The sequence below is a fragment of the Aulonocara stuartgranti genome, assembly GCF_965226115.1.
Source record: "Aulonocara stuartgranti genome assembly, chromosome: 16".
In the NCBI taxonomy this organism is placed as follows: domain Eukaryota; kingdom Metazoa; phylum Chordata; class Actinopteri; order Cichliformes; family Cichlidae; genus Aulonocara; species Aulonocara stuartgranti.
The window spans coordinates 23727919-23754397 of record NC_138952.1 but is presented as its reverse complement, the minus strand read 5'-3'; the positions used below and the strand labels follow the sequence as shown (position 1 = coordinate 23754397).

The 26479-nt window shown below is 41.4% G+C and overlaps 2 protein-coding genes across 2 annotated transcripts; one reads left to right on the top strand and one right to left on the bottom strand.

The window, feature by feature from the left end:
* Nucleotides 1-11310: 11310 nt before the first annotated feature.
* zic2a (zic family member 2 (odd-paired homolog, Drosophila), a) lies at nucleotides 11311-15220 on the bottom strand. The gene is made up of 3 exons (XM_082508212.1): nucleotides 13853-15220; nucleotides 12507-12670; nucleotides 11311-12312 (listed from the first exon to the last, which is right to left on the bottom strand). The coding sequence occupies exons 1-3, from the start codon at nucleotides 14823-14825 to the stop codon at nucleotides 12118-12120; spliced, it is 1332 nt and encodes a 443-aa protein (XP_082364338.1). The 5' UTR covers nucleotides 14826-15220; the 3' UTR covers nucleotides 11311-12117.
* Nucleotides 15221-19333: 4113 nt separating this feature from the next.
* On the top strand, nucleotides 19334-23900 carry zic5 (zic family member 5 (odd-paired homolog, Drosophila)). Its single transcript, XM_082508945.1, is given in 3 exon segments — nucleotides 19334-19856; nucleotides 19859-20782; nucleotides 22102-23900. Coding segments are annotated over 3 exon segments (1479 nt in total). The 5' UTR covers nucleotides 19334-19741; the 3' UTR covers nucleotides 22542-23900.
* The last annotated feature ends 2579 nt before the right edge of the window (nucleotides 23901-26479 follow it).

The following is a 26479-nucleotide window of genomic DNA, read 5'->3' as shown; positions in this document are numbered from 1 at the left end:
GAACAGTGAGGCATTTATACATGAACTTAGAGAGTGGAAGAAAATACTTTGATTTTTCTTTTTTAAAGACAAAAAAGAAAATATAAAAATATAACAAACAAACACATCATCTTTGTCCAAATCAAACTGAATGAGACATGATTTAAGAAAAAAATAATAATGAAACAATTTTTTAGCATTCACAGTTCCTATCAGAAGATTGTTGTTTATAATGTTAAACTGAAGAGGCTGGTAACAACTCCATTGTGCATCAGGCGTGCCTCTTATCGGTGCACAGAGCCTCTGCATGTCAAGCAGAGGTGGGGCACTGTCCCTAGAGTCCACTATCACAGCAGGTTAACCTGGCACTGCTTTTCTAAGGACTGATTGCCAGGCCCCCTGCAGCTCGAGGTAAACCGACAATTTTCCATCAGCAGGGAACGTGGCTTTATTAGCAAAAGTAGGGGGGATGGTGGGAGGTAAGGGAGAAAAGTGAAATCAGGTTCACAAAGTAGCTGCGGTTGTTATGGAGGAGGGCAGCAAAATGTGTTGGCAAATCCAAATCTTACATTTGATCATGATATTAGTGTCTAATGTTCTAAGGCTGTTCCACAAACAAACAGCATTTAAACGACCTCCGAATGACAAAACAAAACACGCCCCGGCGATATGGCAACCGCTCCTGAGCTTAAACACAGATTTTATGGAGATTTTTTTGGTGGAGTTTTTGCAAATTAGCTCTAGGGTATCTTTCAAAGTAGTCAGATAACTGTAAAAGGCTGTATCTAAAGACTTAATGTCAAACAGTATTTCATCTTGCAAAGACTTTTTGACAGGTGGGAAAACATTCACCTGAATAAAAAAAAAGCAAAAAAAACTGAAGCCCTTGTATCTGAGATGAGACAAACTCTGCACAGCAAATCAATAGAATCCCTGGGCTGCATGTGAATTTGGAAGGGCCATCTCTGCAGAAGACTTTATATTTCTAAACCAAAACAGAGGTAAATCTACAAACAAACACAGACCATGAAGCTATCTGGGCAAAAAAATAAAAATAATAAAAAAAGGTACAACTTAGAGGGCAAACAAGCAGTGCCTTATGGTTTTCAAGGTCTCTATTTGTTTTTCCATGTTCTACTGTCAGGTGCAGAGAGGGGAGAGAGCAGTGGAGAGAATGGCGAGCCATAGAGGGTTAAAAGGCCATGGCTGGGATTATAGCACAAGTAGGGACCCCATACTGTGGCTTGACATGCCTAGCAGCTTACAGTACATTTTTCTCTGACAATGCAGGGTCATACACTGTCAGAAAGCATGAAATGTCTTCACACACATGTTGGAAGACAAGTGAGAAGCTCAACGTTGAAGAGTCTCCCCCTCAAAAGGTTATTTGCTTCGCATTATGCTTTTTAATGATAATGTCCCGTTGCAAAGTCAACATCCAATAGTTGAAAGGGCATTTTGAATTGTGACCCTGCAAGGGCAGCTCGACATGCTCCTGCGCACTTAGCGGCTGTGAGCCTCATTTCGTCTTTGCTAGTGCTCTCTCTGGACTACGAGTGACACAAGGACTTAGTTTCTCTTAAAATGATCTTCTGTAATGATCTTCAAAATTTCAAAACGCCATTGCATATTGCAAATAGATGCCATAAAGGCTATGGTGTAATCACATATACAATAATAAAGTGTTGTAGCTGAATAATCAGAACTCAATTCTGCAAAGTCATGAAACCAGAGAGGTATTAGCTCATGAAAAAGTATCTAATATATATATATATATATATATATATATATATATATATATATATATATTTTAAACAGCAATAATACACCATTTACTAATGACTCACTGAGTGCCTTTGAAATAATTACGCAGATATTTGTTGCTAGGTTCTTCTGATCTGTTGCTGTTATCAAGAGGCCAATGTGAAAAAGGACATAGTGAGGCCTGCTCGGTAGTTAGCTGCTAATCAGCATGGGAGCTAGCTAATCCTGCCACCAATGAACTCATCTGTCTGGCCACTCCACCCTCAGACATGTGCTAACATGCCATAATAGTCATAATTCTACTCCTGCCATGGGCTCTGCCACCTCAGCTACCTGATTAAGGCCCAAGTCCCAAAGGTATCGGTGTTAAAGCTTTACTAATTCCACCCTTAGCTTCACACCAGCCTGTCTATAGCCTTTCCATTAAATATGGAATATCTGAGTCAGTGAGGAAGACATGTAGACATGTGTATAGGGGAGGGGAGATGGGCTGTTTTCTGAGAAGCTTTCTGTGCATCTGACAAAAACAAGAATGCTTCTCAGTGTGTCATCTGCATTGCCCCGTGATGCAGCATAGGATTGCCTTTTATCAACAACTAGCGATGACACTTTCCAAATATTTAATTCATGGGGGAATTTCTCACTCAATCCGAGTGTGTTTAAACTGAAAACTGTACTTCCTTCGGAAAAAAAAAAAAAATCCCCCCCTCCAAATCATTTTTTTTCCTCCAGCCACGAAAATATCATGTCATGAATACCACTCTTTTCATGTAATTCCCCATCCTCCTGCTTCACTGTAAGCACCTGTCAACAGTGTGTCTGATTTATTTCTTAAGTGTTGGCGGTACAGGGACTCCCACATGGCACTCCTGTACCACGCTTCGGGGGGTGGGTGTGAGGGGTGGGGGCCCAGAAGGGCAGGCAGAGTCTCATTTCCTGTGGCTCAGGAGACTCGTGGTGGGAAGTAAACTTAGCCAACGCTCCTGGAACAGGGTGCCACACACCCATCAACGCCTCCTTAGCGGGTGAACGAGAAAAGCGGGAGGAAACGTCAGTCTGTCTCTGAAAAGACTCTTGTGTGAGGTGGTTTTCGGAGTCATGTTTATATTCATGTTTTGTAAGACTAATATGGATCTCTCAAGAATATATGCATGCACCTGACACTGATAGGAGCGAAAACATACTGACAAACGTGCTGCCCTGACACTTTTGATTGTCTGTCGACAACACGTGTAGACAACACAAACTACTATGCATCTGTGTCACGCCAAACAGTGATGACCCAGCAGATAAAACTTCGGGAAAACAAATCCCAGCTCCTAATACAATTGTAAAATAATCATAATAATAATTTAGAAGGATTGACAAAATTTAGCCAAATTCAATCATGGCGAGTTGAATTTATAAATGAAAGCCTTGTATTTCTGTGCCCATGGGTTTAGTCAGAAAATGGCCGTGGGTGGCCACAGTCATCGCTAACTAAAGGGCCCATTATGACCCCTGTTCTCACCTTTGCAAGCACCAAAAGCAGTGTCACATCTGCTGGTGCAAGCCATGCTTTGTGTTATTTTAGCTGGTGATGCACCTCTCAAATTTATTAACCGTGTGAGGTTGTCATGGCCACCGCTGCCAAGTTACCCAGACAGCACCTTCCATCACTGTGATGTTGGCATCACAGAGGAATGTAGCTGGTAAAACAAGCTCCTTTAATACAGCGCAGTGATGTATCCTATCTCTGAGTGACTCTACCCAGGAAGCATTGGGTTGTTTGGAGAGAAAGCTACATTAACGCTGCTCTGTGTTTGTTGTGCATAGAGAGTTGGAACCTTGGCAAAGCAGCTCTAAACAATGGAGAAACAACCTCTTCCCACTGCATAGCACCTACCACCACCCACATAACAGATATTCGTCGACGGTAAGTCACTGTCATTATGGCTTTTACCACCATTTCGGTGTTAATATGGTGCAGAACTTCAGCTATTCCCAGATTATACATGGGGAAGTACTTAAACAGCTTGAAAAGATGAGACCTTCTTGAGGAAGGCTTTCTGCCACGTTCCAGGTACTTCAGATGTTGGAACTCAGGAGTCATGTAGCTCCTGAATTAGTGCAATCCAGTAATAATGTTGGAAAAGTAAGAAAAAACAGGATTGGTTTGATTTTTAATAACTGCTGTTTTGTTTGTTTGTTTGTTTGTTTGTTTGTTTGTTTGTTTGTTTGTTTGTTTGTTTGTTTGTTTGTTTGTTTGTTTGTTTGTTTGTTTGTTTGTTTGTTTGTTTGTTTTAACTTAAAAACGCTGTGCAGTTTTAATACTACTTATGCTTCCTGCTGCCATCTTGGATTGTTAAGTAAGGGTTGGTGGGGCCGGAAGGTATGCATATACTCATTTATACACCTACATCAAATAATTATTATCATTGTAGCAAACTTTTTTTGTTCAAACAATGCAAAGTAAATTTTTTAAAATGTTGAAACATCAGTGACTGTGCCATCCAGTGTCCCGATGTAAATAATGACCTCGGCCTGGTGACCTTACCCAAACTAAGTTTATTCCTGGGTACAGATACTTTGCACTGGGGTTAAATCTGCCATAATCTCCCAGACTGCTGTCAGATAAATCAGTTCTGCCAATGAGAAATATACACAAACACCCAGAATCTTAACAAGACCAAGACTGGACTGGACATTGACATGTCAAGTGCTAACTGACTGCCTGTCAATACACTCACTGACCAGAAAAGTCTTACTGTCAGGGGACTGTGGTGTACAAGGGAGAGAAAAGAAAAGGAGGTGAAAGTCAATGAAATTAGCTCCTTCCAGCTCACTAAACTCAAGAAGTAGAGGTAAGCAAGTTCACCCTCGTCTCAGAGAACAGACAATGTCTGAGTGGTACCCTGCTGAGAAAGCCCAGCACTGGAGAAAACTTGTCATACTTCCAAATTTCCAATAAAAGAAGAATATGCAAGAAATATAATCAATACCATATATCATTCCTGTGACCAAATGGTGAATTTAATGGAAAAACAAAAGTTGAGGATTGCTGATTTGCATGTGACAAAGCCTACACACGTGTGTTATTTGTTTGTCTCCTCTGGTGAGTGGAACCCTCTGGAGAGAAGCAGACTGTGAAAATGCTGTTAAGATCAGAGTGATAATGACTTTGTGAATAAGAGTCTGCGTCGCGACGACCGCAACTGGTTTGATCTCTGTCCACTTTCATTTCTTTCTTATTAGTTAAACCAGTGGAAGTCAGACAGCCTTTTACCACTGATGTGCTTTAAGATATTAAGCATTCAACACAGTCACGTCGCAACACATCAGAAATGAAATCATCTCAAAGTGAGGCGAAGATTTACTCCAAACTCTCCTCGCTGCTTTCCTTTAGATTAAGCTCATGTCAGGGGTTGTCTTGTAAGATTTGAGAAGAAGATCAATAAACAAAATCTGAAAAGATGAGAAGACACACAAGTTGACAGAAGGTTTGTAGGCTTGCGTTTGTGTCTGTGTGTGTGTGTGTTGGGGGAATTAGTAGGGGGCATATTCAACTCATTCCTGTGTCATGTCATATAAAAATATTTGAATATGAGCAGTGACTTTTGTTTTCTGATCGTTCTTGATCTGAATGTGAGTGACAGTGGAGGGGGGCATGAGCACTGCGCTCGCACCTAGCTTCGCTGGCATGAATCGCTTTCCTGAAAGAAAAAAAAAAAGTAAAATAAAATAATAAAAAAAGGTCCCTCAGAAACTTTTCTAATCTGTCACAGTGAATGTTCAAATGGGAAGATCAACTGAGTGAACGTGATTTGCATTGCATTTTCATATTGCGATAACGTTTTAGCTGTGACCTTTTGAGTTTGCTGTCACTGTCGAGAGGAAACAAATCAAATGCTGCTCGCTACAGCTTAAGCAAAAATCCTCAATTTGCCCATTTCAAGTGCTATCAGTGCAGTCTTTTTAAATAAAAATACAGACTAACACCTCATAAATGATCAGCTTAGACTGTTCACCATGATCGTATTTGCACAAGAGGTGAAATGACTCCCTTTGAAACCCTTCTACTCACTTTCTGACTCGCTTAAAATGCTTTGTTCTTTTTTGCACAGGTACTATTATTTTAAAGTGTTGCATTTAAAACATTTTGACCTAAAGTGGCAGTTTTTACTTCAGCATTCAGGCTGCAGTCCTTGTTCTTGGACTTGACTGTGAGGTGATCGGGCTTCAGCTTCATCTGAGATGCTCCTCATTAGGAACCCACTACAGCATGGGCTTAAAATATGAAATGCAAAATGGCCGTGAGGTATGCTCCATTACCGGCCAGCATTCCTATAAACCAGAAAACACACACCACCTAGTCACCCTTTCTGCACGGGGTCCCCCAGGGCACAGCTCTGGTCTGTTTGAAGATCAAAAGAGCTGAGGTAAAACAGCATGTTTACAGGTGTGAGGAAATTGAAAATTTCCTTGGCCTTGTCTCTCTCTCTGTGTGTGTGTGTGTGTGTGTGTGTGTGTGTGTGTGTGTGTGTGTGTGTGTCAGAGACAGAGAGAAAGAGAGAGACAGGGAGTAGTGTACTTCTTGCAAATTTCTCAAAACATTCTGCAATGAACTTGTCACATGTTCCACATTCTGTGTGTATAAAAATGTGCAAACTGTGGATACATGAGAGAGAAAAAAATCAATAACATAATCTGATTTCTGGTTAGCTTTGTTTTCAGCATGCAGATAATTGGTCTTTGATGCTACACCTGCTCCTGTCTTGAAGAGTCTTGGCTTTGGCCAGAGAGAAAGAAAAAAAGAGGAGTTACCTGAAAACGTCTTGTATTAGCAGCACATTATCTATTGTTTAATAAACAGAATTGGCAAAGTGATGTGTAGGAGCCACTTCGAGAACTTCACTGCAAAATCAGCAGCAGGGGAGGATGCAGAGTTTTTTGAGGGATTAGTGGGTTTCAAACTCTTTTCTGGGGGGACGAAGACAACAATAAGTCAGTCCAGCTCGAGTATGTCATTTACTCTGCACCTCTCCACTTTGTGTTTCTCTGTGTGCATAAGAGGACCAGTCATGCCAAGCTTTCTGCATGAAAGGGAGAGTGTTTAGCTTTTAAGGCTATTTGTGCTTCTGACTCTGTAGTGTTTGTGTCCGATGGGAGGTGCCTGCGCCAAGCTTCCTTAAAGGAGTAGGGGGTTTTGTTTGTTTCTCCATCGTGCCAGGAGAAGTGACAGCCATTCCGGCTCTTTCACAGAAACACATTCATCTGTGTGAGAAAGGCGGCCGCTGAACTCAGATGAAAGGCCATGAGAGCTGCGTTGTACAGGAAGGCAGACTGTGCATCGACTTCAGTACAAAAACAACAGAAGCCGTGTCACAGACAGACAGACGGGCAGACAGACAGACAGACAGACAGAAAGAACGAAAGAAAGACATTTTCTCCCCAGCGCTTCAGAGAATAGCAAATAAAAGATGAATTAATAATTAAATAACTTCATTTTTACTTTTCTTTATTTTTATCACTGTTGTATATATAAATTTTTCACTTTCTCATAATACAAGGCCCTCTATCTATCTATCTGACATAGTGAAAATGTTTATATTCTACTTAAGCTATTTATTGCTCTGGATATTAAGTGGACTGCACTTGTCTGCACACTGAAGTGACACCCCTATTAACTTTTACGAGGGGAGACCAGGAAGGCCTTGTCACACCTCCTCCTCCAAGTCTACATGCAAATTATAATATCAGCATTAAACTAATCTTGTCAGTCCAACTTTAATTCATATATAAAAAGATAATAAAACATTTTTTCTTTACATCATGTGAGTAAAACTAACGTGAGCTGTGACTGTAAGTTTTTTTGTTTTTCGTTTTCTATAATGTTTCTCTTTCATTGTTGATCTTTCTTTAAGGAAATCCTACGTGACATTTACTACACGTATTAAAATTCTCTTTAAGGTGGGAACGCCCACTGTTTGAAGTGACAGAGCGGCTATAAATAACACGCGCAGGCGAACAGACGCGTTCATTAGAACGGTTCAAATTCAATTAAAGGATGTGACGTTTTTGCTTTAAAACTTTTCTGACCAAACATGCTCACCGACCGAAGAGCGCTCATGTTATTTCTACTGAGAACGGCCCGTTTGGGAAGTAGCCTGCCTGCATCGTGATATGACATTTCTTTCAACGCCAACTAAAACAGCAGAATTCACAGATTTGGTAACGAAGCAGGGCAGAAGAAAAGAAAAGCAGGCTCATATATATATATATATATATATATATATATATATGAGCCTGCTTTTTTATTTATATATATATATATATATATATATATATATATATATATATATATATATATATATATATATATATATATATATATCGGTCAGTGTGGAAAAAAAAACCTCACTAATCCACCCACTGCCCCTCAGTGCTCCGCATCAGTACCGCGTTCATAATGTGCATCGTGACGTTTGATATCTCAAAGTAAACCGGATCCGTTTTATTTACCCTCACGCTGGCTGCCTGTCTGATCAGGGGAAGGTAAAACAGGTGTAGCTCTGTCCGTAGCCTTCGCTACAAATAGGCTACATGGACAAAATGCTCGACATTAAACTAAAACAAACAAAAAAACAAGCAAGCAAAGGGTGCCATGAATATGAATTATGAATGACAAAGAGCAATAATTTATGCTGTGGTAATAACCGATGGGCCTGCTGTTACTTTAATTTTTTATTTATTTCTTTTCCCCCCCCCCACAAGACCTCTAACCAGAAATAAACATACACACACAGCCACACGTGTTACAATAAAGCACCTTCACGTACATATTTATACTGGCTGAAAGCAAACCGTGGACACTTAGAGTGTATGAGAGAGAGAGAGAGAGAGAGAGAGAGAGAGAGAGAGAGAGCGAGCTCCTGAAATCACCAACGAACGACGCGTCTCAGGTGTTGCTGTGGTTGCAAACCCAACAAACTACAGCAGCTCAGGACACGCGCGTTACGACTTGGTTTAATTCCCAGGAGGCCCACGGTCCCATCCAGAGCTGCCTCCCTCTGTTACTCAAACTTCAAACCAGCTCCAGTCAGCAGATTCCCTTTTAGCTCACATCTTGAACTGCAACTCCGGTGCAGCTGAATTTAGATATTCTCGAGTCAAACGCTGTACCTAATAGTTGTTTGCCGTAAACACGTCCCTAATTATGACCGAGGACATCATTCACAATTCCCTAACTGAGTGTAAAACTATCCCCATTCTCCCTGAGAAATGACAAATAAAGTTGGGTGCAATAGTATCCTAAGTAGCATAATAAAGGCGAAAAATACACTTGTCATTTTTTTTCCTATTTCGTTATCTACTGTATTCTATAAATGCGCAATACGCTGTCTGTTAAAGAAGCCATTATTTAAAGTAGCCTATAATGTGAGTGAAACCTGTTGTTTCCAAGCTGATTTTATTTTACTGACATGTTGGTCGCAAAGGCGACGATGGTCTAGCAATCAGGGTGCTGATTGCGTCTCAGTAGCAGTTTAAAATCCAATTTGTATTCTCCATCTCGGAAATTAAACATCACCCCCAAATAGTCGTCCAATTTTTATTTATTTATTTTAATTTTTGCATTTTTTAAATGCATATTAACAGGTTTCACCTCTGCTGTCCGCATATAGTCTGACCGCAAAAGTGACACTTTGTCAAAGTCAAAGTAAACCTTTTTGTCATCTCTGTTATATACAGTACAGTAAGTATAAAGAGAGACGAGACGACGCATAACACGTTGTGGAGTGAAACATCACAAGACTTTAACAGACCTATATGTAAGGGCCCTAGTGAGGCAAGTCGAGTGTGCCTTTACAGTATACACTACAGTATTATCCTAACAGAACACAATGTAGCCTACAAAGAGATGTGAGAAGGAAAAAAAACCCGCTTCCTTCTCTGCGGATCAATATCAGCACAGCAGGAGCCGAACAGGAACCGACATCGACACACTGTGTGGAGCTGACCTTTCCCACTCCCCACAGGTCATACCTTCCTCATGCGAGGAGGTCACCGGGCCAGCCACTAAAAAGGCCATTAGGAGGTGATTTCAAGTGCTAAATACTGTGAAAAAAAATCCACAACTAATAATTCTTTCGTCCATCTCTGCCACAATGATAAAACAGCACCAAACTCAAGTTTGCGCTCTTGATTGGCACATAATCCAAGTATGTGAGGCGGAAAGGAGTCTAACAAAACTCAGCTGTATTAAAGAATTGTAAAAGTGAGAGAGACAAAGAGAGAGAAGGGGGGAGAGAAATAAAAACATATTTTTATAAGGTTCTAACAGCTTTTAGTTAATATTGTCTGGTCGTAATCAGCCTGACTTCCCGGAGGATCCACAATCTTTTCATTAACCACATCACTCCGAGAGCCAAGAAATGTGAGCACTAACTCAGTGTTTGCTAACAGCTCAAGAAGACAGAGTGCCACTTGCTGCTACAGCGGTCTGGAAAAGATAACGAGTCCCACTTCGCGTTTTTCTTTGCTCAACATCCATGAAGCACGACTCATGTAAAAATAATGACAGCAGCTCGTTCTGGTAAGCATGCGCAATACAGCAGAGGCCGGCGTCTCTCAAAGCGTCACGCCACTAGACAAGCACTTGTCGTGGCCTCAGACGGTGACATTTAGCCCTTGGGGTGTAAACAGGCTGCAAGGTGACACTGATATTAATCTGAGTCGTTAAGTTTAACAGCAGCAACACAAACCTTCACATCCGAGCACTAAAAACCATCTATATTAATAGCAGGACTACGGGAAACACATGGTCATCCCCAAGAACAGGCTGAAACCAGAGCACCAAGATGAGCTCCCAGAAAACAACTAAAGCCGTGTCAAGTTCAAGTTCACGGCTGCTTCACGGCTGCACTAAACTCCTGTCCAGTGAAATGTCCAGCGTGGGGGGAGGGAGGGTGGGTTATATTTACAGTTTCTATTTTCAAATAAAAATCCCCGCACCTGGTTTGGGAATTTTTTTTAAAAGGGATAAGACAATGATGTACGGAGAAGAAAAGCTTTTGCTCCCCCCACACGCCTGCGCGAACCGAACAGCTTTCGCACGCATTTTGTTGCGTTCACGTGCGCAGAAGTTAAATTGCGTAGTTTGCTTTGTTTTCCTCTTTAATTAAAATAAAACTAATGTACGAATTGAATCATTCTTTTTAAAAAAGTTAGAAATTAAATTCATTATTTCAAATAGTTTGGCTTTCAGAAAATTCAGACTGTGTGCGCACACAGGCCACTTTTAATTCCGGGACTTCTTATTTATCTCCACAGCCCCATTGTCTTAAGGGCCTGACAGCATGATTTCCACGATGCCTTTTCCTCACCGAAAAGAAAAGAGTTGACAGCATGGACATTTAGAGGGGAGATAATGACTAGTTTAGAAAAAGAAAAAAAAAATTGGTGAAGTCATAAAACTTCTCTGACCCATTCCAAACCAGACTAAATCCCAAACTGCGTGTAACTCACTACAAACTGCACCAAGCACCCAGCAGCGTAAAAAGGAGGAAAGGCAAAAGGGTATTTAGCACTTGCAACACCTTTTATTATATTTGTATGCAGTAAAATTCTTATCACAATAAGGAAGAAAACACCTCTTAAAACTTTGAACAAAAGCACATAACGAAACAACTGCCCATGTTTAGCTCGTAATTGTACATATTTATAGTAAAGAAACATTCTTTATAAATACTGTTTCATCTGTAGCAAGTAAATACCATAATTTAATTACAAATGGATAAATATGGCAGCTGATATTTACAAAAGGAAGGGTGTAGTTACAGGAAAGAAAAAAAATCGAACGGCACAACGTTTATTGTCCTCACAATCTTCCAGATAGTGTTTCACAATTCCAATTTGCAAAGCACAAAACATCACAAGTTAAGCCCAGCAAACTAAAATATACATTCACAAGCATAATATTGTGGTCTGTTTGAGTTAAATGTTAACTTTGGCACTCTTTCCAGTTTATAGATGTTTAGTATAGTACAATCAATTTGCCTTAGGATCACAATATTCAACATTATAGTACAATTTTATTGTAATGTGTGCACTAAAAGGTCCAGTTAAGAGAAATAGCTACCATTGAAGGAACATCAACACACCAAAGACAGACGAACTATCACAACCAAATGGAATTTGGGCTTTTAGTGATTATTTACATTATATGAAATACACCTCAAATATTATACATATTTTTCCTCTGTTGGTAATCATCATCTTCCCTGGTAAATCCAAAATAATAAGATTAAAAAATAAAGAAGTGTTCGTGTGCCTCCTGTGTGCACATGTCCCAAAACTCAGTGAAACGAGTGTGTGTTGCTTCATTTCAGCGTAGTCCTAAACATACCATTCACTGAAATTGGAGGACAGGCCACTGTGGTTGGTGGTGTTGTGCACAGCTGAGGCTGGGGAAAGGGTGGTGTTGCTTTGAGTCTCCGTGGTGGGTGACACCAGCCCTGGAGGTGTGGATGATTCGTAACCAGAGCTGGCTGCTGGTGATGAGTCTGACGCTGGTGGAGAGGATTCGTGGACCTAAAAAAAAAAAGAAATAAGAAAAAAGAAAAGAAGAAAATACATATTTATTTTCTGATTTACACGTTAAACAAAAAAAACACACAAAAAAAAACCACCATAAATTCTAAAAACCACCTGGTATTAGACTGTACAAAAATATTTAAAAAAAAAATAGAAGAACACACACACACTTCCCTCAACGCCTTACTTACCTTCATGTGTTTTCGTAGAGAGCTGGGATGTGTGTAAGACTTGTCGCACATTTTGCAGAGATATGGCTTGTCCGACGTGTGAACGTGCATGTGTTTCTTTCGGTCGCTGCTGTTTGCAAATCTTCTGTCGCATCCCTCAAACTCACACTGGAACGGTTTCTCTCCTGCAAGAAAGAAATAAAGAAAAGAAAAGATGTTTTTGAGACTGCCTCAGGCTGAAGTGTGTAACAACAAGAGCTTGTGCAGAACCAGTCTGTTGTAAAAGTTGAGTGCAGAGTATTGCTGATGCCATCCATTTAAAAAAAATGTAAATAAAACGCAGGGTTAAAAGCAACACGTTTAGCCGTAACAATTGTGACAAAGTTTCAAGCGTCTTTTAAAACGAAGTGGGGGTGCTGCAACGTCTTATTTAGCCTAAATAATGCGCATAGTGATTGGAAGGGGGTGGGAGAAAGACGACGAGGCCGTCCTCAGTAGGCCTGCAGAAGGCATATCATTTGCCGGGAGACAATAAAAATCTAATTAGCACGTGGCCAATTTCATGGCACGGCACCGTAATGTATTTCCTAGAAAATAAGTCAAAATGTGAGAGGCTGGTAATGGCCCTGTCTAGCACCTCAACACATATGAGAGAGGCGCATGGGAAAACAAAAGGCATTCCTGGCAGCATTGCTGCTACTGTGCTCGGCTAAATCTACACACAACCCCCGAGCAAACACCAAGTGCAAATCGTTTCAGAGCTAAATACAAATATTTAATAAGGACACAAGGAGAAAAACCTATATGGAAAAGGGTGGGTGGGGTTGAGGAGACGCGAAATACACACATACATACACGCAGAGTATCATGAATGAGCTGATGTGATTTTACTACGAGGCTGGCTGCTCTAGGACGCACGCAACGCGCTCTCTCTATTCCCTTTGACCCATTTCTAAAGTTTAGCCTGAACAATAAAGCTCCCAGAGAGCCAACTAAACTGCTTTCTGTGCGTTTTTAAAGCACCAGAAGAAGAGTTCGAACGGGCCCAGAGTAGCCGTGTAACGAAGAAATGAAGTATCCCCACCATTTTAAACGCATTTGTTCTCTCTTCTCTTCTCCCCCCGCCCCCCTCTCCCTCTCTGCCCTGGATGTGATCCTGGAATACTACTTTAGCAGCCTAAAATACCCGCTGGTAATTAGATCTTAATGTGTGTTTGTCTTGGCAAGACACGCATTTACAACAGCGAAATAAATCCTCGGGTACGCTCGGTGACAGCACCCACACCGGGCTTACTATTTAAATAAAACAATTTTATATCAAATAAAGCTTGCGCGATCGTTATTATTTGCATTATTATTTTAATTACCTGTATGCGTCCTCTTGTGTATCTTCAAGTTTTCCGACCGTGCGAAGACCTTCCCGCAGCCAGGGAAGGGGCAGGGGAAAGGCTTTTCTCCAGTGTGCACCCGAATGTGGTTGACCAGTTTGTATTTTGCCTTGAACGGTTTGCTCTCCCGGGAGCAATCCTCCCAGAAGCAGATGTGGTTGGTCTGCTCCGGACCACCGACGTGCTCCACTGAGACGTGAGTGACCAACTCGTGCATGGTGCTAAAAGTTTTATTGCAACACTTTTTGGGGTTGCTGAGCTGCTCGGGGTCGATCCACTTGCAGATGAGCTCCTGCTTGATGCACTGTTGCCTCATGTAACGGAAAAAGGCACCGGGGTGGTGGTGGGCTGCCATGTTCATCCCCATGTTCATATTCATGGAGCCGTACTGGTTGTGGAGCTGCGCGGCCGAATACGGGTCGGTCCTCGGACTGGAAACCTGGTGGTATTGGTCGGAGCGTCCGAAAACTTCGCCGGGTAGTCCAAGCCTCATTTGCCCATTCAGGACGTTCGGGGATCCGTGGGACCCATGCTGGTCGTGGATCCCGGGGAACAGAATGTGGCCTTGAGTGTCTGTGTGGGAGTGATGAAGGGATCCCGCCGTGGGGCCAAAAATAGTGTGTTGGCTACTCGCCGGAGAGGATTCTCCGAAGCCGCGACTACGAAAGAGAAAGTCCCTGGTGGAGTTGAAAGGGGAGCTTGCATACGAGGTGACATGGGCGGCGTGAGCCCCCAGAGCCGCTGCGGGGTAGCCCGGCGCCTGGGTGGTGAAGGCAGAGCTCTGTCCTGGGGAGAGATCATGGTTCAGCTTAAACGCACCCATGTGTGCAGAGTCAACAAAGCTATTTTGTGCCAAACTCAAGTCTCTCTCCTGCATCTCGCTGGCTGAGTGATGCCTGGCAAACGAGCCCACTCCGAGTCCTGGGAACTGGTGACCAGCATCCAGTAGCATTATGTCTTCAAAGCGATTTCTTTTTTTTATATATATATATATAAAACACCAGCACAGAGCTCGAAGCTACAGCAAATTAGTAAAAGAAGAAGACGGAAAAATCAAATCTCGGTGCTGGCACGCGACGATTGAACTTCCAGCCTTGGAAACAACATATCAGGCGTGTTTCAAAGCGCTGCTCCGCTCAAGAGTTGAAAAAAAGAAAAGAAAAGAAAAGAAAAATGTAAAAAATAAAAAATAAATAAAAGAGGGAATCTCGGCTTATCGAACACTGAATTTACTTCTAGTTTACTTGTGACTTAAAAATCCAAGAGTTTCCTCGTGTCCTCTTCTCTTGACTACGGCAGTTTTTTTGTTTTTTTTTTTTGTTTTTTTTGCGTTAAAATTGACTCGAAGAATTAAATAATTATCGTACTAGGTGCCTTCTGCATACAGCAGAGAGACAGTAGCTGGGGCATCTCAAAAAACGCCGTTCCCAAACGCGCACGTATTTATTTCTCTGGCTTTGCCCGTGTTTATCGCGGAGGGTCCCTGTTTCTCCGTGGACTGGCTCTACCTCCTCTTCCGCCCTCTTTAACTGGAGAGCGTTCATTCATTCCTCGCAGTCTCATTGGCCGCCGCGCCTCATCAATCCCAGGTGCCCCTCCAATAGCAGGTAGCGCTTTGGCGACTTAATAGCGCAACGCCATTTTCCACTAATAATTACCGCCTACTTTTAGGAGAAGATTTGGGAGGTGTGCGGGCGAAAGGATCACGACAAGAGAGAGGAGAGCTGTTTTTGTTGTTTATATTCTGAGGGAAGTTGTAGTATGAAGGATACAAACACAGCATTTGATGAGAAATAGTGAAGATTGTAAAAAGTAAGAGTTGACATAATGGATTAAGGTATTGATTAGGTAGTTTTGTAGATGTGACGTAAGTGGTCTGTGTTTTACTGTATCCCTGTTTTTAAAAAGCGCTGATGTTGTATTTAATTTACAGAAACTGACATCAAAAATAAATTGTCAATTAACCACAACGCTATACAGTCATATCATCTCAGTAAAGGCAAAAAAACCCATCTATCCATCCTTACCAGAAAAAAATAAATAAAGTTTGAGTCACTTAATTCATGACAGCTGAAAAAGCATGTGTGGCTCCATATGGAGTCCAGTGGTTTTCCACTGGTTGTACAACCACAACTGGGCCTTTAGTGGTTCTCCAGGTCTCACCCGGGCAGCCGCCAGTGGTGGCTGACGGTTTCTTTAGTGGTTGTATATGTCGCTAGTTCTGCTTCGTTGGTGGTTCTCACTTTACCACACCAATTAAGTTACATGTTACAGCGGTGAACTGGGCTAAGGTGAAAGTTAACTCTTAGTGACCTATAAGGTAGAGGTTGTGTTGAACTGTCAGTGACGCATTTTCGGCCATAAAGTAGGATGTGTTGATAGTGACATATGGTGTGTTTTTGTAAGAAAAAAAGTCGATTTTTTTTTTTTGCCCCACGTTAGCACAGTAATGTCTACATTGGATTTCTTGTTCTTCTTTCATTTTCCCCCTTTTTGGTGTCCCACGCAGCCAGACAGATAGAAGTCAAATACTCCAAAATACTTCTGTGAATTATTTACTGACACCTTCCCACAACAAACACACACTGAATCTGTAGCCACATAAATACACAGGCCGTGCACCAAAGCTGCTTATTCACATGCAAGTCAAAGGAAGTTTACTTACATTTTCACCCCCCAAAAAAATCCCACAAGCTCTGCGGTTCCGTCACACAACACAGCTTTCTGCCTGTCTCAGCTTCTCCGGTGCACTCTAGACGACAAATAATGGTGAAGACCAGGGAAACGTTTTAAAAACTTTTTTTTTTAATTGTGTCTCCTAGCTCTGAGTGGGACAGGCTGAGCGTTGTATGCCATTCTTCCAAGTCTATTTCAACTCGCACCACAGGAAACGCAGGAGCTGATCCAAGTTCAAAGTCACGTCTGCCGACCCCTATAAGAAGTTCTTTATTTCTCTGAAGAAGAAAAAAACACACAAAAACCTTCCCCAGATAGGGGAAAGGAGAAAGAAAATTTTGAGAACAAAAATCAATCATCAAGAGGCTGTGGGTTTTCCCTTCTGCCTGGAAAAGAAAAAGCCTCCAACCTATTCAAAATCCCCCACAGACTAGTATTTCAACAGGTTTTAGAAGTACCAATACTCACTATGCTCACACACGTAACAAATAAATCACGTGAAATATTACACACACAATCTACAGTTACAGCTGACAAAAATACAAAAAAAAAAAGAAAAGAAAAAGCCATCTGACAGGTTTATAACATTAAACCCAACAATCCCGATCGCGCAAGGGGCGCTCTGCCCGTGTGTTATAATGGATGCCAAAGGCATATTTCTCCTCTCCGTTGTCTGACAGTATCAATATGTTGACACATTGCAAGGTTACTTGTGTGGCTTGCTTGACCTTGTGTTTCATGCATGTTTGACCTCTGACCTGTTAAGACCACATATGTTGGCCTCTTGACTCCTTTTGGTAAAATAACCCTGTTTATGACAAAGCGTCTTTGTTTTAGAGGGAGCGAGAGAGAAAGAGCGAGCGAGAGAGAGAGAATAAGAGAGAGCGAGAGAGCAGTAAGACGCCCCCCTCTTCTGTCTGAGGCATCGACAGCTTTGGGTTATTTGGAAACTATAAGTAAATAAAAATTAACCCATTCCTACACCGATTCAACAAATCCCAAACTCCATTTATTTATTACTTTTTAAAATGTATTTCCTTTTTAATCATTTTATAATAGGATTCATGTTAGAAATGGGGAAACTACGTGCCAGTGACCAGGATATATAATGTCCTTAAATTGCCACGATCAAAGCAAAATATTTATAGCCAACTAGCAACCAGTGCTTTACCACCAAAGTGAGACATTTGTTTTATGAATTTCTAAGTGTGTAAATTATATTAAACCCAATGTGCTGCTTAATGTGGTGAGCGTAAATCAGGGGCCCTTGGAGAAATCATAAACAATGCACTCACTACTCTCCTGTGTTTTATGGATTTCCAGAAGCTCTCTTTGGAGAAGGGAATAATTTATTTATTTAATAAAGAGCACAGTCGGTACACACACGTGGTCGTGGGTGGATGTTTTTGTGTGTGTGAATTTACAATTCCCATAAAAATACATTTGACACAACAAGCGACAATAATATGGGTGCCTATAACTGCTAATCTTGAAAAGTCTCTTTCTCTCTCTCTCTCACACACACACACACACACACACATATATATATATATACTTAATGTCACTGCAGCGCCCTATTTGTACGTATGAAAGGTCTTAAAGCAAAACCTTCAGTTGCTGATTATCAAGCTCATAAATCAGTTCAGCAGGGGGGCACGTGCAACAGGACCATAACGTGTAGAGGTTTTCCTCCAACATAATGAAAATCAATTACAAAACTTCAGTGTCCGTGGGGAAGAAAAATGCACTGCTTAATAAATATTTTAGATTCTCCCTATTTTCAAAGTCGGCTTCTTTTTTGTTTAAGGTGTACAATAAAACTCCTGACACAACTAGCTGACATGCTGATTTGCGGTTTGAGGCGAGACATCACAATTCGATTGGAAAGGTGAATTAAGACATATCAGTGATGGATACACGTACTGCTGTCAGCAGGGGTTACACCGTCACGCCATAATCTGTCATATGAAGTAAACTTAAATACAGCTGAAATGTCTGCCAACCTAAGTCATAACCAATATTTTTTTTTTAAAAAGCTGGTAAAAAAAAATAAAGAGCTGGTGAAATGAACTGAGGAGAAGGGTGTAAAAATAAATACATTAAAAATAAGTGTTGCCTTTGCAGTTCGCTAAAATAGAACGAAAGGTTAGGCTCTGCTACTCTTGTCCTAGTGTGCTGCTGGACCTTAACACCTCAAGCAAAAAAAAAACAAACCTGGCTTACATTTTCTATTTATAAAATTTTTATTTTTAATAATTGTAATAGTTTTTGTAGTTTTTTCCCATCTTTTGTGTGTGGTGGGTGGGGTAAGATGTGTGAACATAAATATATATATTTTTAATCTTCAACATTAAAATTAAATGACTGCCTGTAAACACAAAGTTATTTCATATTAATCAATATATTGGGGAAATCGGTCATGTGTATATAACACTTAAACAGTTTTATGCATTAATGTTTAATTGTATTTGTGTTTTACTTTAAATTAAGATTTGCATAACTTCCACTTATCAGGAACGTGGGGCGTCCACTCTTGTATTTTGTGACAAATCTTTGTACGTATGAATAAAAAAAAATTAAAAAAAAACAGAACTCACTTCACATTTGAATATTTGTACATATCAATACTTGAAATATTTCACAGCATCCACAAGCGCATCCACCCCCCCCCCCCCCCCCCCCAAAAAAAAAAACAAACCCAAAAAAACAACAAAAAATGTGGATAAACCAAAGCCGGAGTAGACTAAGGTTTGACATGTCACACAAACTGTTATTTTGGTCATCCACATGCACCAGCAGCAGTAAACACAAAGCCGCCCAAACGGATCTGCTGGTAACTTTGAGTACAACTTTTTGGAGTCAACAGCAATAAAGAGAGTGAGGGGGCGGAACCCTGCTGAGCCCCTGCGCTGAACGACAGCCAATCGCTTCGTTCTCCTAACTGCCAGTCACCGAAATCCGTCCAATACCCGCAGTGCCATTTCTAAACTGTATTCCCCACTGTGTCCTCCAACTGTTGTATGTTCTGCCAATCGCTTGAGGACAGAGTGGGAAAAGGAGCAAGCAGAGTTAGAAGCCGGACAAAAGAACTTATAGACCCCTTATATACATATTTTCCTAATGTTTTAGAGAGCGTAGTGTGGTGGGGAAAAAACAGTTGCGGTGAGTGCGGATGGACTTGTCAGTGTAGTTATGGAACCCCCTTTAAGCAAGAGGAATCCGGCGATAAGATTAGCGGATTTGGCAGCGACTCAACCCCTTCCTCATCAGAATATGACAGGCTTCCCGGGGCTAGGGGGGCATCACCCTCTCTCCACCATGCCCACCTCCACCCTGGGGAGCTGGGCAACGACCCCGGAGTGGCACTCACTCCATTTGGACCAGAGCACATGGCACAGACAAATGCTCTCAAACTTAGCCCATCTCAGCACATTCAGAGCCATCCCGAAGCCCAGACCGCGGCATCTTTCACTTCTGCTCAGACCACAGTTGGTTTCCCCGTGGCTCACCCCCACTCAGGCTACTCAAGCAGCAGGGACTTCATCCTCAGGAGAGAACTCTCAGCCTCTGCTATGCATGCACTTGGCGACCAGCATAGTTCCGCCTCCTCCCCTCATCACCATGGCATGTTCATCTCCCCAACAGGTGCTTATGGGCACACGGAAAGTGGGGCCCATTCACTTTTCACTGGACTTCACGACCAGGCGTCCCCAGGTGCCCACCACCATGCCCTCAACGGGCAGATGCGCCTGGGTATACCGGGGGACATCTATGGCAGGCCAGAGCACTTCGGGCACAGGCCAGAGCACTATGGACCGTCTTCTCTCCACAGCTACAACTCCATGAACCTCAGTGTGAACATCGCTTCTGCTCCTCACGGAGCCGCGGGGGCGTTTTTAAGATACATGCGGCAGCCCATAAAGCAAGAGCTAATCTGCAAATGGATCGACCAGGAGCAAAGTCAAAAAAAGCCCTGCTCTAAAACTTACAGCACCATGCACGAACTGGTTAACCACGTCACGGTGGAGCATGTCGGGGGACCGGAGCAGAGCACCCACGTCTGTTTCTGGGAGGAATGTCCACGAGAAGGAAAAGCTTTCAAAGCGAAGTACAAACTGATAAACCACATCCGAGTTCACACGGGAGAAAAGCCTTTCCCGTGTCCTTTCCCGGGATGTGGGAAAGTGTTCGCGCGATCGGAGAATCTAAAAATTCACAAGAGAACTCACACAGGTCAGTACTTCAAATTGAATAAAGAATACGCACCACAGTCTGAAAAAAACATGGCTTGGTTTCAGAGAATGAGACTATGTCTGAGGCGATCTTGTTTTACTGTTCACACTCGAAACGGACGTATGACACGATCGTGCGTAATTGCGCGCAGAAGCGAGAAAAAAAAGACTTTTATTGATTAAAGAATTCGCGTGGTGAGTTACCGTGTTCCATTTTCTTTCTTAAATATAAACTTTTTTTTCCCTTACTCACCAAGACACTCGCAGTAGGCGTGAAAGGATTAGAGCATATGATTTGTAAAACGTGCTTACGTACCTACAGCACAGCGACAGAACACGCGTAAATGTAATTGTCTTTGGGCGTAGGATCCTTACGCAAAAGCACGGTTAATATATTGATGATGAGTGTATGCACATGGCAGATGGCATTTAAACAAAAAACACATGCTTTAGGCTTCGACAGATTTATTGGTAACCTATCGGGGGTGCAAAATATTTACAACTACCTCTCTGAGAGTACCTTTAGAGAAAGACAGTTTGCTCTCATATTCTGTCTACTAAAGTCTGGCAGAGCTGCTGAGAGATAAAGAAAGTCAATTTTAGCCGAACAACTTCCTTAAATTGTAATGTGTGCTCTTTATGAGAGCTGTTTATGTTTTTTAAATAGACTGAAAGTCAAATTTTGACCAGTAAATAGCCCAGTTTTGGCTTTTTGCCACCAGTATAAATAGGCCTCTTCGCCTAACTGAATTATGTAAAATCCACAGGGGAAATAAATAATTCACTGAAGAAAAAACGTGGAAAACCCTTTGGAAATACTCTAACCAATTATTGTTATGAATATACAGGATGCATTAGACTTCACATTCCATTCCGGGTTTTTGTTGTTGTTTGTTTGTTGTGCGTGACAGGGTTGTATGTATCTTTGTGTGTGCGTGTGTGGGAGAAAGAGACCAGTACGGCACATATAGGTCTCCTGGTGTTTTCCGAACTGCCCCCTTTTCAACTACATACACACATCCCCTGTAAACTAGAGGGGCCTAAAGGCATGTTACACGTGTTCACGCGGGAATATAAAGTGGGTGTGGAGCAGTGGGTGTAATGGACGTTTAGTCTGCGGAGGCATACAGGCTTCTACACTGAACACTTGTATTTATTTAAGGTGGAATGCTGACAAGTTGTGGTATAATAGGTACAGAGCATTCAATTCCAGTTGTTGTTCTGACTTATTAAAAAACTACAACAAAAACAAAAGCCATAAAGCTTTAACTTCGTGATGTTATCACTCGTAACAGTATCTGTGTGTTTCATTTCTTCAAGGAGAGAAACCTTTCAAGTGCGAGTTTGACGGCTGTGACCGAAAATTCGCCAACAGCAGCGACCGGAAGAAGCACTCTCACGTCCACACCAGCGACAAGCCTTACTACTGCAAAGTGCGCGGCTGTGACAAATCCTACACACACCCGAGCTCGTTGCGGAAACACATGAAAGTGCACTGCAAGTCCCCTCCGCCCCCTGCCACCAATGTCACCTATATTTCCTCCACAAACCCTCTCGGAGACCCTCTTTCGCCCACTTCTGAACCGCACAGGAACCGCTCCTCGAACCTCTCCCCTCAGGTCACCAACCTCAACGAGTGGTACGTGTGCCAGGGGAGCGGAGGGCCCAACCACCTTCACACCCCCTCCAGCGACGTGCCAACTACAGATTCAGACGACGAGGACTCTTTCAGAAATTCAGACCCGAGGACAATGCTCTGATACCTGGTATACATCCATGGGGACTTTCAAACTTGTCATCTAGTTGACCCGTTAAAGTGTGCATCTGTGTTGTTCCCCCACCCGGTTCACTTGAGATATTGATCAGTAGTGATACTGACTGTCCTAAAAAACAGCAAAATTACATTCAGTGTGGATGCAATGTAGCTTCATCAAACAAGAAAGGATTTTTTTTGTCCCCTTTAACCCAGATGACCCCTGACCTTAACCTAACATGTAAATCACAACTGTCCAACAATCAGTTTAAAACGGAGATTTGACATTGAAAGAAAGAACAAAATTTGCTTCCAATTTGAAAGAACCAAAAAAAATTTTTTTTTTCTTTGAATCAGGTCGGACTAGAACTAGATTAATGTGTGTGTATTTTTTTCCACGAGATGAATGCAGGATTTAATTAACTGCATAACTCAAGACTCCACTGGTGTGCTGAAATGACATCTTTCACATCCTCTTGCAGTTAATAACTTCACTGCAATCAATCAGTGTCACATTAAAGAGAAGGTACTGCTTGTAGCTCCACAAGTAGAAATAATGAATTTTAAAAAAATCTAGAGGCTAGAGAGGAGGCCTTTTTTCTATTTCAGCTAATCTCTTTAAAATGTGGTACAAACTTTGAAAAAACTAATAAGAAAAAAAAAACAGGAGAGGAGGCAAACATCTGAGTGTCTTAAGGGTTCGCATTTACCTTATCAGATTTATACATGTGTTTGGATTGAATTTTGTAATATTTAAGAACTATTTAAGACTATATTTTATGCAAAATACACAAGTTTAACACTTGTTAAAGAGTCCAGTAAGTCCCTTGAGACCCTAAATGTCTACACTGACAGGCTTTGATCCTGTAGGATTTGTACATATGTAATTGTGCTGATGCTTGTGAATGTTGTGTAGTTTTTAATTACAAGGAAAAAAATGTTGTTTTGTACATTGTAATTTATTTGCTGGTTTCAATGTTGTACTGGAATTACAGAAACACCAAAGAATAATAATATCAGTTTTGGTGATGCATAGTACCCTGCTGATGGTTTTTGTTTTTTTGTTTTTGTTGTTTGTTTTTTTCAGATTCACCTTTTAACTTTTTGAGTTTATATTTTTTATTTGTGCTCTGTAAAAGAAGAAACATTTACTTGAATAGGCTGTGTAATGTGAAAAGTCCCTCTCCCCCCGCATGCCTTTTGTAGTGATCTGTCTTTCATATTGAGGTGCATGGTGCCATTGGATAATAATGGATGGAGAAAAAGAGAGAGAGATGAATCAGCTATGATTGTGCAGACCTTTGATGTTCAAGAATTAATTTACAATATTAAAAAAAAAAATCATGCTAAAATTTAATAATAAAAACAGGACATATACAGTAAATAAGTGTCACATTATATCATTAACATGATTTAAGGGTGAGTTTGATTATAAGGGGTCATTTGTTTTGGCCTTAGAAGTTTTTATAGGAGGACTGTGCCTGTACTTCTTGTTATTATTATTATTTTACGCTATGTGATTTAGCAGACGTCTTTCTAACGTGGACTACACACAGTGACTGCAAAACATCAACATCAGTCTCACCTCGAGTGAAAAAGCTGAAGCAGCTCTCTTCACCTGCCTCACTGACGTTTCTATAAAATATCCAGCTCTTCTCAGAAACAGGCCTAACGGGCCAAGGAGGCTGGTACAAACTAATCACTGAGCTAATGGGAAAACTTATAGCCCCCTGATGGCGCTACCTCTGAAAGGCGCGACGGCACAAAGCAGCCGAGGCATGAATCATTCATGGGAAAAATAAAAGATAAAAAGATATCCGACAATAAGCAGAGCCTTGTATAGAGTGTATAAAACAAGCTCCCCCTCTTATTTCCTCCATTAAAACGCGAAATCTCACTTTCAAAGAGTTGCCTGTCCAGTCTATAGAATTAAAATTGACCAGCGCCAGTTCTGCACCACTTCAAAGGCTGCAGCCTCTGAGAGGAAGGCTGGCTGCTTTGACAGTCTTCATGGTGCGTTAGGATTTCTATGGCAATTGGGTATAGAAACGCTCGCATTTGAATATGTCCGTTTAAAAGGGGAGAAAAAAATGCTAACTGCCACTAAATGAATTATAATCAAAGCATAGGATGTACCCTCTCCAGAAATGTGTGTGCTGTCACAAATATACCTTTGGCAGGTTGGCACCTAAATTCCAACCAGTCTGTGAGCGTATGTGTGCAACTAGATTCCTGTGATCACAACAAGAAAAATTGTTATCAACTAACACTCGCATATAAAAAAAAAGAACAATGAGAAATGATTATGAGATTTAACTGATAATACACCTGACTTGGATCAGCCTGGGAGGATTTGGGGACTGAGGCAATAAAAGGCGCACAAGGGAATCGTCACCGGCGCGTAAAACAACATTAAATGAACCTAATTTTACAGCCAAAGAGGAAATAATAATAATAATAATCACAGCAGCACCGCAAAGCTTTAATACAAGGGCAAGTTTGTATTACACAAGCTTGATCAATTTTACAGCTGCCTTCTCAAGAAAAAAAAGAAAGAAAAATGGGGGGAGAAAAGAGAACACTTTATCTGCCGCTTCATTCAAACTATGCGCACTTGTGGGCCTCTTCTTGTTTTGTGCCTCGACTTTTTTCTTTTTTATATATATAGAAGGGGTAGGGGCCAAGAGAGTAGCGTGCTCTTGTATGTCCTGTTTGGAAACAAATGCTCAATGAATGTTACAAAATAAACACGATGAAAAATAACCAGAGACATTAAAAGGAGGGAGAGTTCATTTAAAAAAGGAGTGAAGCGGTCACCCTTCAGTGAGAAACGCTTTGAAGTAGAACTTATTATCTGAGAAATACTTTTTTGGTTGTCCTAACGACGCTGTTGAATTGGAAAGGCACTCCTTTGTCAACGATTTGTTCTCCTTAAGAGGGATGTCCGTGGAAATCACTTACATGGGCCACCTTAACATACTGCCTGCAAATCAGTAACCGGCAGAGTCAGACATGCAGACGCCACTTGGGAGAGGACAAAGCAAGAAGTCGCAGTGAGAGCGCCGCTGCTTCTCAATCGCGCCCCTTTAAAAGGGGGTTGAACGATAATTTCTCAGACGAGCGTGGAGACAAAACAAACGCCGTCTTGTCAGAGTTTACAAGCATTATCCATCTCCTGAATACTACCGGCACAATGCTCGCCAAAATTGCATGTGAAGTGATCTTTTTTTTTTGGTCACAAAAGTTAAGAGTCTCGACTCAAGACTGCAAGAGATTTGATCCGAGTACCTGCGCCAGAAACTGCAGTGCGCATGGATCACCTTTACGGCAACAGAAAAGTGCTCTTGGGTTTGGGGGGAATAAAGTACAAGAAGAAGGAGAGACAGAAGAGGGAGGATAAAGAAGTTGAGTTTAAAAAAATATTTTTTGATTAACTTTACTTTTAGTTTTGGGGAAGCAGAAATCAGGTGCGGAGACGCAAACGGCACCTCTTCACACTAACCCCCTCTCACCTCCCAGAATTCACATACAGCAGAACAGCAACACCTTGTGATACCTCTGGCCCGTTTTACCATCTCACCTAAAAATAAATAAATCACACTTCCCCCGTTTCCTCAATATGAGAATGAAGACGAGGGTGATAATCGTAAGCCACCACTCCTGTAAATAAGACACGGAATATGGCTAAATAAATCTGACATGTCGAGATTCTGCAGGTATTTCACGTCAAATGGATACCAGTTTATTAAAGTAAGTGCACAGTTCACCTACTCAGCTCAAACAAACGTCCTGATGGGTGGAAATAGTTTTTATTTATTTTCTTTAAATATTTCCTATCAGTAAGAGAATCAACCTTATAAACTAGCAGCCAGTAAAAAGACAGTGATAATAGCGTTACATTATCTGCCAGTTCTTGCTGTGGAGCCAAATGTTAATGGAGACTGA

What these genes read in the sequence shown, in the direction of transcription:
- zic2a (XM_082508212.1), bottom strand. Translation starts at nt 14,825, where the DNA reads ATGCTACTGGATGCTGGTCACCAGTTCCCAGGACTCGGAGTGGGCTCG. An exon ending in ACACAAGAGGACGCATACAG is followed by an intron (nt 12,671 to 13,852) that starts GTAATTAAAATA and finishes TCTTTCTTGCAG; the next exon opens with GAGAGAAACCGTTCCAGTGT. An exon ending in CTCTACGAAAACACATGAAG is followed by an intron (nt 12,313 to 12,506) that starts GTAAGTAAGGCG and finishes TTTTTTTTTTAG; the next exon opens with GTCCACGAATCCTCTCCACC.